This window comes from Melospiza melodia, chromosome 6, assembly GCF_035770615.1.
Source record: "Melospiza melodia melodia isolate bMelMel2 chromosome 6, bMelMel2.pri, whole genome shotgun sequence".
Taxonomy (NCBI): Eukaryota; Metazoa; Chordata; class Aves; order Passeriformes; family Passerellidae; genus Melospiza; species Melospiza melodia.
In genome coordinates, this window is record NC_086199.1 from 51,764,726 (window position 1) to 51,783,355 (window position 18,630).

Genomic DNA, 18,630 nt, shown 5'->3' on the forward strand with positions numbered 1-18,630 from the left:
GAAATATGCTCTCCTTGTAGGAAATTTATTTTAGAATATAGCACAGTTGAAGGTAGTATTCAGCAAAATTACACTGTGAAATATTTTAGACTCAACACTACAGAGATCTTGAAATGGGCAAAAAGCTGTGGTATTATCTTCTGTATATGCACACTTACTTGGTCATAAAATTCTAATGCTTTTGGTCTGTTTCTAAATCTGCTTATTGTATTTATCTCTCATTTAGTATTTGAAAAATACACAGCTGTGTACAGTTAACTGTGTTTGAGCTACAGTAAAGAAAAATCAGAGTATTCTTCCAATTTTCTTAAGTGGGGTCATGTCTGCAATTCACCAGCACCATTTTATGAATGAGTGCTAAATATTTTCACAGATTGTTAATAAAAAGGATCTCTTTAATACAGTTTTGGGTTTTTTTGTTGCTATCAGTCTTTAAAAAATGATGAAGCATCAACCAAAAGTGATGTACAGAAACTTCTGGAACTGGGCCAAAACCAAAGGTAAGACGCTCCCTTCCTTCCTTCTCTTTCCATTTCCTGACTAAAAGCTGTCAGACTAGTAAATTCCATCTTTCCTTGTACTAGATTGATAAACACTGCTGTATTCCACAGTTGGCTAATTGTAACAGTACAGTAAAGGCAGGAAATACTCTTTTTGAAACAAATGAGGGATTTGCTGATATTGGACATATGGTAGGAAAATGTATGGTGAGATCTGTGAAGAGAGGCATTTTGAATTTTAAAGGAAGTATTCCTTAAAAAATAAATTCAGGCTTTTTAGAAAATTAAATAACTAAAGTGTCGAAATCCCTAAGTTTGGCGATGATGACATTTATTCAAACATCTTAATTAAATGTTTGCGTGTAGACACTCAAAATCACTAGTCCATGGGCAAACAAGAGTACTTCCACTGGATATTTGTGATTAATGGAGTTAGAAAGAGAAAGAAGTATTAATGATTTCAAATTCATTGAGCACCTGAAAAATTAGTTCCCATCAGTGGGAATGCAAGTTCCCAGCCTAGTCCTTAGTCTCAGTTTCCCCAGTGCTTCATTGCAACTAAGTCTCATCATTCTGTGTCTCTTAGTTCTTGAAATTCAGCCCAGCAAAGAGCAACATCAATACAATTTCAGTAATTTCAGTAACTAGAAAACATAACTAATGGAGTGACCACTTTTGCTGGAAAAATAGTATATAATGAGTGCATCTATACTTCATATTTCTCCCCAGGAAAAATGTTTAGTAAGAAAAATTATTAAGTTCATACTTCCTTTATTGTTAAAAATGCAATAATTAAATTCCATGGCTGTCTTACCTCTACATTCACCGTAGAAGTACCCATGGAAGTACATATGGAATTGCATTGCTACATAGAAACCTTGTGAGAAAATTACCTTCATCTCTTAAATACCCAATATATAAGGTCTGCAATACAGTACCAGTAGAATTTCTTATTTTTACTGTGATACATAGCAATCTTTCAGGTGTTCCAGACAAATCTATTAAATCATAAAGGAAAGACTTTAGCTACTGTCCTAGTTAAATACTGATGTGGTTTTGATGTGACTGAAGGTGTACATCTCAGCACAGAAAAAATCCTTCATCATGCATGAATGCAGTTTTGTGGTAGTTTGATTGTTGTGCAGCTTTCTTTTATGAAATTGAGACATGAATTGATTAAAAGTATTAATGGACTGATTAGTAAATAGATCTTAGTTGCAGGTGGGAAAATTGAGTCTGCTAAAAGAAAATTTTATTACATATTTCAAATATTCTTTCTAATCTCCTCTGTAAATCACCACTTGCAGTCTCTCAAGTTCCACCCAAAAATACATGTTGACTTTTGCTTCTGAGGCATCCAGACACTGAGTGTTCTGCCCAAGAGCAGTTCCCAGAAATAAATGTGGATCAGTGCAATCTACTGCTGAGCAGCCCACTCCATCATTCAGAAAATGAAATGTTTTTACAGTATACTACAAGGAAATGCTTTGGGGCTACTACTGTTGCCAGCAGTTTACAGATTTACTAGATTTAATTTCCAGAGAGGTGTAAAAGTTCAACGTATGAAAGAGGTATTAAAAATGTGCCAGGGAATCTTCCTCATAGAATTTCACTAGAGAAAATTCACAGTTTATTTGCCAGGCTCCTCAGGCTTCCTTTTATCTGCAGTAAATGAAGAAAAGTGATAAGAATTATGCTTAAATGTGTTTCATTAAAGCCAAAATTCAAAATATATCCCAGTATTAGTGTTATGATCTTTCTTTGAATGAACATGAGCTGCAGACTTGGTCTGAGTGTGAGTCTGATTATATTCTACAATGCTGGATGATGCAGTAAAGTTTAGAGTACTAGAATTTCAGCTTTTGTAAGTAAATGTTCTGCTGACTTCAAAATATTTTTTAAAACTCATTTTGTACAAATTCTTCAATAATTCCCAAGTTGCAAGTAAAACTTGATCACTGACTATGATGCCCCCAGTTTTATTCTGTGTATCACCGACACTGTGAAATGATGGCATGTGTTAGTGCTGATGGAGTGTTGTTTTCATGCTTCTCAATCACTTTTTCAGTTAAATCTGTTCTGTACTAGTGTTGCCAAAATTGCTGAAAGTAGTAGGGGTTATCAGCTAAAAAAGGAGATGATCCAGCAGGTAGTAAGTTCTTTTAAAATTATGTGGTTCCCATTCAGTTTAGTTTTCACAGGGCTAAAATATTATACGTTACTGTCTGGAAATCCAGTTTTGGCCTGATCTTCATTGAGAGTTCATCCATGCAAGCAGCAATCCTCCAAAAGCTCTACAGCTGTCACGAAATATGTCATTTTACCTCTTTGCTCCATCTCCAAAGTGTGCCACATGCTGTGGGTAGAAAGCTCACACAATTTGGAGAAAGTCTCTGACTGAATCAGTAATGCAAAGGGTTTCCACTTGATTCAAATAAAGCAATTATCCTGTTCTTTCTTTTTATGCCAGAATCTTCTACAGGAGTTTTTTGTTGTTTGTCCCTAGGAAGTGCCATATAAGGTTGAATTTTATCAGAGCATGGTTTATTTGTTTATTTTAAAGCAGGTATAAACTAGTTCTTATTAATAATAGTATGTCTGGATGTCAGGGGATTTTCACTTGCCTGCTTTCCTCACTTTTTTGGTGCCAGTCATTTTTGTTAGAAATTATGCACTGGCAGATGTTTTGCACAGCAGGGCATTCAGCAGATATAAAGAGTGGCTACTTTGCATCATAGATAATTTTTATGTTTTGCACTGGCACAATACTTCATGGAATCCTTAAGATTTAATTTGTGAGACTCCTAGACAAATACATCTGTTTGCTACTCTGAGTAATTAAAGGTCCATTTTTGAATCTGAATAAGTGTTTCCTAATGGTCACTTGTGTTGAAGTTTGTATTCTGTGTTTTCAATAACCTAGGGAAATGAAATCTCTCCAGGAAGCTTTTCAAAAGCAGCTTAATGAGGCAGCTGAGAAAGCAGAGAAGCAGCAGGCTACCGTGAGTGGTTCTCTTTCTTTCCTTTTTTTTGTTTTTTTGTTTTTTTTTTTTTTTCTTTTTTTATCTTAATCTTGCCTTGAGAATTTATTAGCTCAAAAAACTTTGTAAAAAAAGAATGGATTTCACATATGTGTTAGTACTCTGCAAGCTTCAGAAGAAAGGACCTGGAAAAGGTTCTAATGTTCTGAAATATTAGGATTTCTGTCTTCCCTTATTTCTGTGGAATTAGGGATGTTTATACGCTTTTGGAGACTTTAGACAGGAAATTTAGGCCTAAGTCCACTCCCTGGTGAGATGACCTTTATGGACCCTCATGTCTCATCTATACTAATATAGACTGTCATACATCTATTGACTTTTTAGGACTTACGATGAATTTTCAGCAACAAAATGGATAGTAGAGTGTCTAATTTTGACCATAGTAGAACTAATTATCAGTCTGGAAGGTATTATTAAGTCCCATTAAGATTTCATGCTTTATTGAAATTCTGTTTCTGGACAAACTGCACAGTTGTTTTGACTTCATGTAGCAGTGTAATGTTTTGGAGCATAAATAGATGCATTTTGCTATTGTAGGGGGAAAAAAAGTAGAATCATGTTTACTAAGATGAAAGAAGGAAATTTTTCATATGTTGGTTATTAATATTCCTGTAACATGGACACAACTGAACATAAGTTGACTAGATAATCTCCAGAGGTTCCTTCAAACCTTAAGTGTTTTATGATTTGAACTCTGGATTTGAAAACAACCTGCTTGAAGTGTTTATAGATCTATTTTCTATTTCAAATTGGATAACTGCTGATTTATTTACTAAGATTTTGCTGTGTTCCAGGGTCACAAAGCAAGGGTTTGTCCAAGACAGAGGGTTAAATGTAATTATTAAATTCAACAAATATTTACAGTGCCTTATTGCGTATGATTATGATTTGTATGTGGCTTTATTCCCTTGGTGAACAAAATGTGTGTGTGTATGTTTTCCTACCTTCTAAGTAGAAACAGCTTTGATTGTGGACCAAACTGTTCCTATTGTAGGGATTTTTCAGAAAATTCCATGGTGCCACCCTTTATTTACTTCTTGTACTGTCACTGCAGTTCTTGATGAAGGGTCTCTCATTGGCTTCCCTGTAGGGAAGGTTCCTGTGAGATTTGCATTCAACCTTCTTTTCTGCAGGCTGAGCAGCTACAGCTCTTTGAGCCTGTCTTCACAGGGGATGTGCTCCAGCCCTCTCCTCAGCTGTGTTGCTCTCCTCTGAGCTTGCTCTGACAGTTCCATGCAGTTCTTACCTGGGGACATCACAACTGTACACAGTACCCCAGGAGGGGTTTCACAAGGGCAGACTGGGGGGGAGAATCACCTCCTTCAATATAGTTCTGAAATAAGGAAAAAAGTATCTGGTCGTCTCTGATAAGTTAAAAAATTGGATATGCAAGCATAATGACACTGATATCTGTTTCTGATGAATCACTCATGCAGCACTAGTGAAAAGCCTTGCCACACATTGCACAAGAAGACATGAATGTAAAATCTAATGTATAGCAATTTCAGAACATATTAGTTTAAAGCTGACATTTTTTCAGGTGCATTGATTGTGTTCCTGTTGACTTTATCAGCACAATGAATTCTAGTCCTACAAATGGAAGGTGGAAAACATTTTGTTATTGAATCTCTTGATTAGATTTCGATACTCAAGACTAATTCAGGTGTGGATTACATAAACCTCAGATATAGTGAATGGATTTGCTGGTGTTTGTTATATAGTGTTTTGTTGTTTTTCTTTATTTATTTGAGCAACAGTGCCTTGTGTATATTCAGTCCCACTCTAGCACTTTGAAGAGCACAAGATTTGTTCTGCACAAAACAATATCTGCCATTAACAGTGAGCAAAATATCACCTGGTGTAGAAACCAGGAAAAGCTCCTCTGAGTGTATAAGAGAATCTGGCTTGGAGTCATGGCTGAAAGAATCTGAATTCTCGAGCTGCATTGCAATACTTGACACTAACAGCATATTAAACTTGCTAATAATTCTAAGGAAATCAGAACTGTGTCCTTGGTTTGTGATTTACTTCTCTGTGCCTCAGAGTACAATGTACATAGTGAAGCTCAGCAGTACAGTGAGACTGAATGAATATTCAAAAAGTACCTCAGGATCCTCAGATGAAAATTGCAGTAGAAATGGAGACAGATATTATTCCTGACACACAAGGTTATTTTATACCTGGTTTCTCTGAAAACAATGTGAGCACCTGTGAAAGAAGGTTCAAGTACTTTAATGCAAGACTAGTGAGAGAATAGGAGCTTGAATTTAATTTTAATTTAATTGTGAAACTTGTTTCTAGTCAAATTTAAGCACAATTTATATTATAGGACTTGGTGAAATAAATCTTGATTTTCATCAGAGTAAGTGAAAGTAGAGTTACATTTCGCAAAGACTGATAAAGCACTGGTGGGAGAGGGAAAGGTGGAAATACATTTTTCTGCATTTGTGCAGGAGGCATAATACAATGCTTGCTGTATGTATGGCTGTGTAAATTTAACACCTAACACCTGCCTGAAGGTGTTCTTTGTTATGTCAGTGTAAAAGTGTAAGTAAGAATTCTCAAGAATTAAGTCAAATTGAATGAAAAATAACTGGGAAATTACTCAAGGGCTTTGACCAAAGCAGAAGAAAAAAGGAGTCACAACAGCTCTACATTAGACTTTACATTCATATCTTCTTGTGCAATGTGTGGCAAGGCTTCTCTACAGATATCTCACTCTATGCTGTAAATTTTTTTTATATCTGAAAACATTTCAGAAGGACCATACTGGGTTTAGTTATACAATATGCATATAAAATATGTATGACATCATTCCAAATAACTGAGGTCCTCTTTAACAATCATTAAAGGTCGAAAATGTTTTTTGTTCTGTATTTAGCGTCAAATACCTAAGCAATTTTTATTAAGTTTTCATGCAGTGAAAAAAGTATTTGTTATGTCAAGCTATTATCTCTAAATGTGAAGTGGAGCCACTTGTTCCAGAAACAATTGGAGATCATGGACTGATTTTCACTTTTGTTAACAAAAAGGCACAGAGCAAGTGGCACGTGTAACTTGAGTCTGGTTTTGTTTGGGGTTTTTCAATGAATTTGAATAAATAAAGTATTGATTCTGTATGTCTTCATTAGGTTAAAAGGCTCTCAGGGCTTTTGGGAGACTGACTCTTTGCTTGGCTGTACTTCATGCTAATGTATGCATGTGAAGAAATATTTATATTTTTAGCAAGTTTGAAAACTTATTTCCCATTAACTGCAGCTAAAGTTTATATAAAGAGCTGGCTGGCTCTGGATGAGGGAGAAGATAAAGAAATACGGAAACACTCAAAAAAAGTTAGGCTAAGTAGAATAAGTTTAATCTATGATTTCTATTTTATTCTGTATGTGTTTTATATCATGCTAGCAATTTTTAAGAAGATATGCTAATGGATTGTTTGGCAGTTACAGTACTGTCTGTCAAAATAAAGGAGAAAAATTGTCTGTGTAATTTCCTTTTTTGCTCAGTGTTCATTATGAGAAATTAGAATTAGGTAACACTTTATTTATGACTTACATAAAGGAACCATAAACAATATGGGCATTTTTAAATCAGTAGGTTTTTTCTAGTAAAAAAAATGTTAACAGAATATGGGGAATTGGATTCAGCATTATCCCCATACATGGAAGATTTTTAGTAAAAAGATGTGATGTTCTTTTCCCTTCAAAACATATTTGTTTTTTCTGATAAAAGCCTTTATGACTATTCATAAAGTCCTAAATGTTCCTTTGTTAAAAATTTCATTTACTAATCAAACTATAACTTGCAGCTTAAAAGTTACACTCATCTTAGAAAGACTAATAGGTGAAATCTATTTAGCTTTGCTTTTAAAAGTATTTAGCACTCTGTAGAACACTTTTTGCCCAAAGGAAAGAATAATTTCTATGTTTTACATAATAGCCTAGACAGTTCTCTGTGGCTTTGAAGTCAATTTTTACAATATATCTTGAAAAGTAGACAAGGAAAATGAACACTGAATATGTTAAGGTTTCCAGATATGGCCAAAATAGTCAGGTGTTAATGAATGAATTTCAGTTAAACCTTAACTGCTCATTTTAATCCTGAGCAAGATACAAGAAGTCTGGAAGTAAGCAAATTTAATTACAGCTGAGTCTTGGCTGTGCAGTAATGATGTTATATTGGGATTTTACTATCCTGTCATGAATAACTACTATTGTCTGACTCTTACAATTAGATCACTACCATCTGCTAAAGCATTCTCTATTTTGATGGGGGAAAATTTAATTTAAACATTTCAAGGTCACCAACTGCTGTGAGTAAAGGCCACTGGATGGAAACTGTTGTTTTTAATAAACATAATGAGCTCTGGAACACACAAAGCTCTGAGTACCTTGGATGACTGTCTCCAGGATATGGAAGCTGTGTCCTTGCTTAGTACTGAAAAGTTCAGCCTTAGAACAATCTGTTTTCATTACATACTCTCATAATTGCAGCCAGATAGCAATTAAAGGCAGACGACATGTGGAACGAGGTGAATGTTGGTTTTTTTTGCTATTAATTTAGAGCTGGGTATAAATGTCTATTGTTGTTTATTATACTATCAGGATTTGATGACTGAAAGGAGTATTTTTACATCTCTTCTTTAAAATTGTATTATGTCCTGTCCTTGAGATTTACTAAAAGCATCATGCAGATGGTCTGACACAGATTGATCTGCCTTAAAGCATGAAGCTATATATACATGGGTACACTTAAATGGGGAGTAAAATTATCCCTTTAATGCCTCTGGTAGACAAGTCATATAAATGTATATATGTAACTCTCCATATCTATACTTTGTGACTCAGTGGCTCTTCATTTGTTAGAGATTTAGTAGAAGACCCTTAAAATGCTTTTATAATTTAAAGGCAAAAATTAATGATTTCCTAAATAATACTTCTCTTATTTTTGAAAAAGGACGTGATGCAAAAATATTTTTAATGTTTTAATTTGTTAATTTTAATTTTTTTTTTTCAGCTAAGCTAAAAGGGTAGGTTTGCCCCTATATAAGGTGTCCATATCAGTGATATATGGATGCATGTGTATGTGAATAGTAATAACAAAAATTAACCAACATAGATTACTGGATACATTTATAGTACTGGACTGTCTTAAATACCTCTTCCCTAGAAGATCCAAGCTATGTAGAGATAATAATTTTGGTATCACTTTATCTCTTTAATTATTTCATATATATTCATAGCTAGAAGTGAAGTGCCTTGAAGGAATATTACTATTACTGAGAGATAGATGTAAGAAAGGGAGCACTCTTTAATGGAGGTCAGTATATTTTTTTTCCCCCAGTATTTAAGGGTAGGTAGCTTGCAATTCCTTTGAACAGCTGAAAAAAAAAAAGGTAACCACAATAAATAGCTGTATTGTGCTCCTCCCCATTCATCTTGATCTGATATTTTGATTATGACCTTTATTTTTTTGTTCTGAAAAATGTTCATATTTATTATCTAGACGCGTTCTAAATTTCAATATTTGTGGATGTCATTACTAGGCAGGTGCTGAATAAAGCATCATTCTCTGCCAGTAGGTGGATGTGAAATTAAAATTTCCACGATCAAAGCACTTAGACAGAACTTTGGCAGAGTTTGTAAAAGAAGTTCTGCTTATGTATGTCAGATTTCTAGTTTCATGGACCCCCTGCCTGCATTTCTGTGTGCAGTGATGATAGCATTGTCTGACTAGGCTTTTGATACAGGTGAGAGTGCTGTCAGTTCAGTGATGTTTTTTAAATAACTGACATGTCTGCTTGAGTGTGGACATGATTACAAGAGCAGCTGTCATATCATGTAGATTCAGTATTCATTTTTTTATGTCCTTGACACCCAAAGCATTAACCTTTTGGTCAATGTCTCTATAATCTGAATCTGTTTTCTTACAGGATTTTGTTCTTATGATGCAGTGTCAGAACTGCTGTAGTTTCCCTTGACCCTGGGTAGAGTTTTGTATCAACAGCATGGCACATAGGGTAAATGGGGATGAGTATTTTGCTAATTAAGCAATACAGAGATGTGTTCCTTTAATCCTAGTTGTTTATAATGATGTCCTCCTTCCCCCATTGTATTCCATAAGCTGTGATTACAGCTCAGTCCTGAAAAAACTCTTTTGTAAAAATAATTTTTTAAACTGTTTTTGATTAAATTCAGTCTCAAGCCTCGTGACTGGAATTTCTACTTTCCCAGTCAAGTCTTTGACTTAAGTAGGATCTAAAGACCATGTTTGAATGCTTTCATGTATAACACTTTATTCCACGGGTGGCTCTGACTAGAAGAAAAATCTTTATCTAATTAGGACCAGCACTGTATCATTCAAATAAAATAACTGTGTTAGAAACCTGCTCTGATAGATAGGTTCTTAGAGGGGAAAATGTTTTTGTTAGAAAATCAGTTAATATTGTTTTAAAAATCTTCAGTTCTCTGATGATCAAATTGAACTACTATTGTGAAAAATAGGCACTATGTCTACTGGTACAGAACAAAAGTAAACCTATTTACATACAGCAATTTTCTTGTTTTGATTTTAAGTTTTCTAGGTAATATGCCAAATGTTTGTAGATTTATCAAATATTTGACTGTGGCCTATACCAGTTGGGTATGTAAGCAAAGTTTTTTGATTTGGTGGTTGTTTTTTTTTCCAAAACTTTTAAAAGCATAAAATAATATTAGTGTTTACAATTACATCTCAACAACTCCCACTCAAGATTTCTTTAAAATTGTAGATTAACTTTTTGAAGACTGAAATGGAAAGGAAGAGCAAAATGATACGAGACCTCCAAAACGAGGTAAGGAGAACATTTGATTGTCATCTCGATTCAGGTTTCATGTTGGAGGAGAGTCTGGTTTGGCTTCATATGTAAAGCATGTTACTGTAGTAGGCAAAAAAGGCACTAGTGAAATTCTCTGAACAGAAAAGCAGACAAAAATGGCTGTGTTCATTTAGAAATAGTCTTTTATTGAATGCAGTGGTTGACTCCATGCTAGTGGTGCTTAGTTTGATAGCACGCTTCTGTTACTTCTGCTGCTTTTTGAGAAAGGAAGTTCTGTAGGTTGTTGACACACAGTGAAACTTTGTTCTTATTGCTTATTTTAGCAAGAGGAGGAGAAGGGAAATGCAACATCAGAACTGAGATTCTTAATAAAATTTTTAAAAATTCAAACTCCTACATTGTTTTTTTTTAAGCTTTGTGTGCCATGAATATCAATTCTAGATTGATCCCAAAATTCCAAATGAAATATGTAACATGTTTTAAATAATGTTTATTGGTATTAAACTGAATTTACTTTGAAATTTGGTCTTAAAATAGAAACATGAAATATTTGAGCAGCATTATATTTCTTTTCCTCCTTATCCCTTTCTCTGCACACAATTTGCCTAAATCAGGATATAGCTTCTCTTTCCATTCCTTCAGTTTGCAAAGAACATTGCACTTGAAAATATTTTCTTCTTATGATGCCTTGTTCTCTTGCCAACCAGGCTTCTTGTCTTTATCTGCTTTGTTCAATTATTTTGCTTTTCTAAACTACTCTGAGTCTGTGTATAAAAACTTGATCTTTTTAAAGCTGCCAATTTAAACGGGAATCTCTGATTTCTTTGGTCTATGAGATTGTATATGCATGGTCAATCTGAAAAATGTCTACATTGCTTTTTAAATCATAAATTTATCCTAGTTTTGGATTAATTTTTTTACAGTAGTCAGGAGGGGGGCATGGCCAGACCATAATGTTATTGGATACCATCTCACAAAGGTACTGGAGTACTGACCTGGGAGCCTTTAAACTATAATAAATCATATCAGTCTCATCCTATTGAGCAGTCATTAAAAAATCTGTTCTCTTACTGAACACAAATACAATCATTAATCAGCATTCAAACTGTCTGACTGTTAATGATTTGCTTAGGTAGGTCAGTAGACTTTTCCAATATTTACTGTATTTATAGCAAATTTTAGAAAATCTACTTTGAAAGGAATTTTTCTTTTGGCACCAAATATCAGCTACTGTGTGGAAAAGAAAGCAAAAGCTATACCTGCCTAATGGCCTTCTATTAAATTTTTATACAATGTTTGTTAGTTCCCTGAAAGTAACTACTTATATCAGTTTTTTGGAAACTTGGCTGAATTTAAATTATATGATTTTGAGGAAATGTTATGTTATTTAGGTCCTGCCTCCAAACACTGAACACATTGCTTTTAAAAAGCTCATAAATTTGGATGTGCTATATATTGAAAAAATTGATAGCATTTTATGTGTAGGTTTTGAAACAATAATCTGCATACAGCTATATAGAGATAGATAATGAAAATACTTCCTTCATAGCTGCTCTTCTTCTTTCAAATATTGCATTCACTCTCTTTTTATTTTGCCAAATTGTGGATTTTGCAATCTTAGGCTCTTCTGTGACTGTAAAAATAATTTCCTATTTAGTTCTGCCCTTTCAGCACATACCCAGGTGCCATTCAGCTTTGCCTTTTGGAGATACAAATAGATGGCAGCAGCCTTCCAGCTGAATGCAGCAGCTGCCATGTAGTGTGTGAGGAGAGGACATTGCACAGAAAGGCAATTTTTAGCCTATTCAAGGCTTTGGGGAAAAAAATAAACAGAAAAAAAATGTCTGTGCTATTGAGGAAAAAATGTGCCAGGTAGAGCACAAAGGGACTAGATGTCTCAAAATCATCTGAGTCTTTAAGTGCTTCCTGCAAATACCACAAAATAGGTGTCAAACTTCCAGCTGTAACATCATGCGGATTGTGTTAATTTAACCTTAAAGGATAGGCATGTAAACAGATATGCTCTTATTTCAAGCAATTTCTGTTATTGACAACGAAACCCAGAAGTTTGGAAATGCAGAAGCACCAGTAGAACTAAGCTTGCAAAAATGTAGACTAAAATAGAATATGTATAAAAAGAGATACTTTAGATTTTTCACTTGTGTAGATGGCCTGTTATAGAGTGAGCAGCTCACTTCTAGCATATCATGTGGTTTGTGGGAAATTGTGCCTGTATTGGGTCTGATAGTTGCTCATATTTGCCAGGAATATAAGCCTGTAAATGTTTCTATTTAAATCTTAAACTGCTGGGATTTTGGAATTACACAGCTTTATCATCAATGGGGATTTTGGATTTTGAGAAATAATTATGGGTAATGAGACATGCAGCTGTTGAGCAGTAAGTTCATTAAAAGATTGCTTCTCTGAAAATTCAGCTGCCTTCAGAAATCTTGAAATATAGATAAAAATATACCACTTTTAAATATGCATAGTCAGCTGTAGCTTAAAGAAACATTCATGAGAAGTACATCTGCTATGACCTAGACCCAGACCTTTACAATAGTTCTGAAAAGTACACAAGCATGAAAGTTATGAAATTTCCTGGCTAGATGCATTACTTAGATTGTCTGCCTACGACTGGCAGAACAATATTCAATTTGATATAATTGGATTGGATAAATTGCATTTTTATATCCCTTCTTTTCCAAGGAAGTATTAATGTGAAATCTACTGGCAGTCAAATTTGCTTTCTTGTCCAGACCTATTAATGAATAATTTCAAGTAAAAAATCTAACAGGTGTTGAAATGTATCTATTGAAATAGATAATTTGGTTGAATGAAAAAAGGTGAAAATGAATCCACAGATTTTTGTGTGTGTTCTGTTAGACTAATTGTCTTCAATGATTCTTTTGTTTTGTTCAAGATGGCAAAAACTTCGGAAGAGGGGATTAAAATCTCAGTGCTTTTTCTTTCATGACCCTGAAATACAAAAAAAAATTCAGGACTAGAGCATCTTTTGGAAAAGAGATGTGCAGGTATTGAATCTGCACTCATTAAGAAGCCAAGCTTGGATCTGGCACAAGCTCATTGTCATGCCAGATGCCAGCTCTCATTCTGGGAGCCTGTGAGCTGCTGAATGCTGCTGAGGCATGACCTGCCCAGAGGCACCTTGTTAGTAATTTGAGGTGTAAACACTGGCAGTCGAAGGACTGGGAACAGAGAGAGAGAGGAAGAGAGAAGATGAACTAGAATGTGTGTATTTAAAGCATCTCTGAGAGTGGTTACAACTTGTTGGGTGTGACTTGTTTGGATTTTATATAATTTTGAAAAACACAACTCCAGTAAGACCTGTTGTCCAACACTTGCTTAGCCTTAAATTGCTGAAATTCAGTTAACTATTTTCAGCTAAGCTACCTGACTGTACAACAATTATTCAGATCAATATTGAAGATTTTTTTTTTTTTGCATTGCTTTAGGGTTTTTTTTGTTTTTTGCTTATTGTTCTTTCGTGTCCTTACTATCTAATTTTACTGTTTGCATGTCACCCCAGAACCTGCACCTAAAGGGCATTGTTGACATGCTTGGTCTTTTGCTTTCTGTGTAAGCCTTTTCCTCTTACAGAGCCAGTGAACATCAGCTGGGCTGTTCTGCATCATTTACCTCCCCGTGCCTTTTGCAGACGAGGCATCACTCACATCTATGTGCACATGGGTTTTCTTAATGTGTGTGTATTTCTTAGATAGATAGAATGGTTTGGGTTGGAAGGCACCTTAAATATCATCTAGTTCCAACCTGTCTGCATTAAAATTACAGTGTTTAATTCAAGGCCCTACACAGGAATGATGGACCTGGCGCACAGTCATCTTAAATAACCAGACAGACAAATAAATCACATTACAAACTAGATGGACTCATTGCTGAGCTTCTGACATACAAAGTCTGACATACTGACATCAATTCAGTAACTTGAACTGAAGAGATTATTATCTAATTTATGAAAATAGATTTAGAGGAAATGTTGGTATCAAGCAGTCTCAATCTTGCTTTTTGCAGAAAAAAATGCAGGAAAAAGTTTAAGTCCTTCAGTGATTACAGAATTAGGTTTTTTACATTAAACTACAGTAAATAGCTCCAGTACATGGACCCAAATTTCTTTTTGCAGCGTTTGCATCAATGCAGCTGTTAGAGATTGTTATCAATAATAGGTGACATTTAGAATGAGCACAAAAAGCAGGATGCTGGGAGATAACAATAAAGACTAATAGTCTGGTTAGAGAGGAAAGGACTTCTTTGACAGTTCCTGGTTACTAAAAGATAGAGGAAAATACTAGTAATGCATTTTTCTGAAAATGGAAGCCTGTGTTTTTCATGTCTATGCACAGTTCACTGCCAAACTTTGGAGGTGTATCTTTGCCAAATGCTACAGTGTGTTGGGGCAGAAACTCAGAATGGAAACCAACACATTTTCTTTGGATATTTGGAGCTTTGTCCTTTTTAATATAATTCAGAATGGTGTCCTGTCTAATTTTAGTGTTACATAGTACAGCCTCTGTTGTTTAATAATATATTGTCTGAGATAATGATCAACAAATTACCTTTTTTCTTTGCAGACCATAAGCAGTGAATCAAGACATCAACAGGATAGGTTTTGTGGGAATAATTTTAAAGAACTTTGGATTATCACATCACACAAAATACATCTAAAAATTACTAAGAAATTGTTTATTTCTCAATATGCAACTGTTACCATTTTCAGGCATGACCCCAATGTCACTGGAACGCCTCCTTGACTTTGTGGTATTCATTCAAGCCCATATTCATGGCAGGATTAATGAGAGGATGATATTCATGTCAGAGCTAGTAACTGATTAGGAAATGATCAAACAGATCACCTGAGGTGCCAGATGTTCTTAGGGGCTAGGTGTCCCTTAATAGATTAGGCTGGTTTATAAGTACTAAGAAATGTTGTCTCCAACTCTCTTTTGTGCTAGTCTTTACCTTCCTCAGTTTTCTGCTGAAATATTACTTAGTGTGTTTGGTTTGAGGTTTTTTTTCTGAAAACTTCTAGTTTGAAAATACATGCTATTTACTCTCAAAAACCAAAGAAGTTTAAGCTGTACTCAGAGCCTTCTTTTTATTTTTTCATAATACTTAGAAGCCTGATATGAAGTATCTTACCTGATATTGCTGTGCCGAGCTTAAATAGGGGGAAAGACTTTTCAAAAGCAAGGAAAAATAGCTAATTTTAAATTAGAATATTCTGCTTTCCTACCCTTTTCCCAAGACAAGGGATTCAGGCATAAAATGTAAGTTCAGTATCCTGGATAGGTCAATGATTCATTAAGACATAGTGTTAATGGCTCAGAAAAAGTCAGTTGGTCCTCTAAATTAGGTCCTACTCCTGACTTCACAGAGGAGCCTGGGGGCTGTGGCCTCCCCCACCCTGAACCTGCCAGAGCTGACTGTCAGGAGAGCTCCTGGGTCTGGCTTTCTTGTGGATGTGATCTCCCTCAGCCTTGTTTTCTTCTACCTAGACATGAGATAATTGGAAAACAGCGTCACCTTCATCCTGTCTCGTGTTCCCTTAGGCAGCTTCACTCCCAGGCCAAAGTTGCAGTCAGGAGGCACGTTCAGGAAGGGTTGGGCTTTGGTATTAGCAGATTCTTTGTGCAGTTTTGGCATAATGGACAGCAAGTCCTTCCTGACAGTGGTTAAGCCATTAGCCATGACAATCAGTCTGTCCCAGTGGGCAGCAGGGATATAATGATGTTTTAACTCCAAGAAGGCCACTGCTAATTAAAATAATTTTTCCATATAATTTTTTAATTGATTACTAAAGATATATTTACAGATATTTCATTCCTTATTTTACAGATTGAAATGTCCAAGATCTTCTCCATTGACATACTTAGTTACAAATTATGTATTTGAAATTAAAACTGCATAAAATTCTGGTTAGTATATTTGTTCTTGCTCTTTGAGGGATGTTTAATAAGAAAATGAGCATAATCTTTAATCCTTGTATGTCTTAGGAGTCAGAACTTCTGTTCTGAATCAATAGGCCTTTGTAAACTTAAAATTTCATTGATTAATTAATCAATGTCCCTTTTGCTAGAAAGAGGCTTTTCAAAGCCCCTTTCTAGCAAAAGGGACATATTCTTCCAGAATATGTCCCTGATTAGACTTCTTTCAAAAGAAGAAAGATTTTATTCAGAATTAAAAAAAAAAAAAAAAGTTCTGTTATACTTCAAATGTTTTTACTGGTAGGCTTCATATTCTGCTATAAAAATTAGTATTATTAATCAGGATGCAGAGTTATTTTCAACTGTGATATGTGATTTGTGAAGTAACATAACATCACGCAAATTGTAGCCAAGAAGCTGTCATCTACTTCTAACAAGCTCTTACTTATTATGCTCTGGATAATAAGTTTTAATGCTTGCTCTCATTTGTAAAAACATTATTAAGTTCAGATCAAATCAGGACTGTTTTCTTGTATTCTGATAACCCTGCTGGGTGTTTTTGTTGCAAACTGAGCGGATAATGAGACAGAATTGGGAAATCATGTTAAACCTAGCTAAATCTCAAAAACTGAGTCCGTCTCCTAACTTTGAATATTTTCATCAAGTTTTGCTTTTGGACAAATTCTGTGTGAATATATAACTATATACTTTTGCCAGGTTTATTTAGTACAAAATGTGGAAATTGTGACAGCTGTCTAGTACATTGTGTGTCCTGTTGCCACACAGTTTCTCACATTCTGGGTTACTGCATGGTATTCTCAAAAATAGCCTCTGTGGAAATTGCTTTAAAAAAATTAATGTGTTAGCAGAAGTTATTTCTTACAACAACGTTTATACTGGGCAAAAGGAAGATAAATGAACAAAAATGTAATGACTACAATTCATTCTTTCTTTGCTTCTGAAATATGGAGAGAGCGCTACTGAACCAAGCATCACCACTGTGTAGAGGGACTGGAGGATAATGAGCTAGGGATGACTTGATATTCTGGGTTAATTAAGTGCAAGTCCCTCATGAAACAGTGGCTTTGGCACATCTGTTTTACTATCCCAAAAGGTGATGCTGATCTTTATATGAAAGCATTAAGATGTGTGTGAAACACATTCACTCTGTGTTCACAGGTACAGCCTGGTTCTTTAGGTGCACCTCTGGTGAGCAATAGATGAGTCAGGTGTGCTTCATGTCTTTGATTTTCATTTTGTTTACCTTTGTTCATCTTCTATCTGCTATACAGTTCCATTTTTTCAGTTTTCAGAGCCAGTTGTCTTATTCTGTATTTCTGTAGTGGTTAGTACAATAGGCTATTGCTCTTTGGTGAGTTACAACATAAATTTTCAGACAAAGAACCAAAATTGGTAATCGACTGTGACACTTACTACAGCAATATCCAGCTCTTTGCACATCATATTTTGAAAGACAGAATCTGTATTGTTGGATTGTCTCATTCAAAATAACATCCAAGTTCCTTTCTGTGGTATCAGAGAACTGTGGGCATAAATTTATTGTTTCTGCAGTAATGTATACTGTAGCATGGTAGCCAGCATCAATGAAATGTGAAATTATGTCACATCTCCTCCTTATTTTGGAGTTGTGAAAATGAGTTTTCTAATGAAATTTTAGTTTCTTTGCATTTGTTTTTTAAAAAAATGATTTGTTGGGGTTTTTTTTTTGTTTGTTTTTTTAAGAGAAATTCAAAAGCTTCCAATTCTGGAATTAAAGCATCCAATGTTTCAGTGGGATGTGGACCTAAATTTGAACTGGATGGAATTATGTTTTTTCCTCTAAAGACAGCTTGTTCTTGTGCACACTGTACAGGAAAGCTATTGCTTTTCAGTAATAAACACACATTCCTGAAATGTGGTGGGTTTTGTTTCTGTTTGTATATTTACAGTCCATTAACATGGGAATAGTTGGTTTTTGTATTCTTTTAATATTTTTTTCATGTTAAGTGTGTTATGTTCAGCACTTGTGGATCTGTTTATTGAATACTTATGGGTTTGAGCAGTTTAAAAGATGTTCACACTGCAGAGAAATCTTCACCCCTGACTGTCAGTTACAGGATAATATGAGTGAGTAGTGGAAAAATAATTACTATGAAGAATTAATTTTTCAGGGTTTGTTATTTTCCCTGAAAATGAGAAGAAATACATTTAAAACTCATACATGAAAAACCATATTGAGTTGGCAGAATGCTGTCAGGTAACTAACTTTCTGCTGGTTTTATTACTTGCAGTTTTAAATTATAAAATTTAGC

The 18,630-nt window shown here is 34.8% G+C and overlaps 1 protein-coding gene across 1 annotated transcript in view; it reads left to right on the forward strand.

The window, feature by feature from the left end:
• LUZP2 (leucine zipper protein 2) overlaps positions 1 to 18,630 on the forward strand; it is an 81,401-nt gene that overhangs the window by 36,086 nt on the left and 26,685 nt on the right. Inside the window, exons 3-5 of the mRNA XM_063158142.1 lie at positions 430 to 500; positions 3,424 to 3,502; positions 10,308 to 10,370. Of these exons, the coding sequence (XP_063014212.1) occupies positions 430 to 500; positions 3,424 to 3,502; positions 10,308 to 10,370 (213 nt within the window). The remainder of the gene's footprint in view (positions 1 to 429; positions 501 to 3,423; positions 3,503 to 10,307; positions 10,371 to 18,630) is intronic.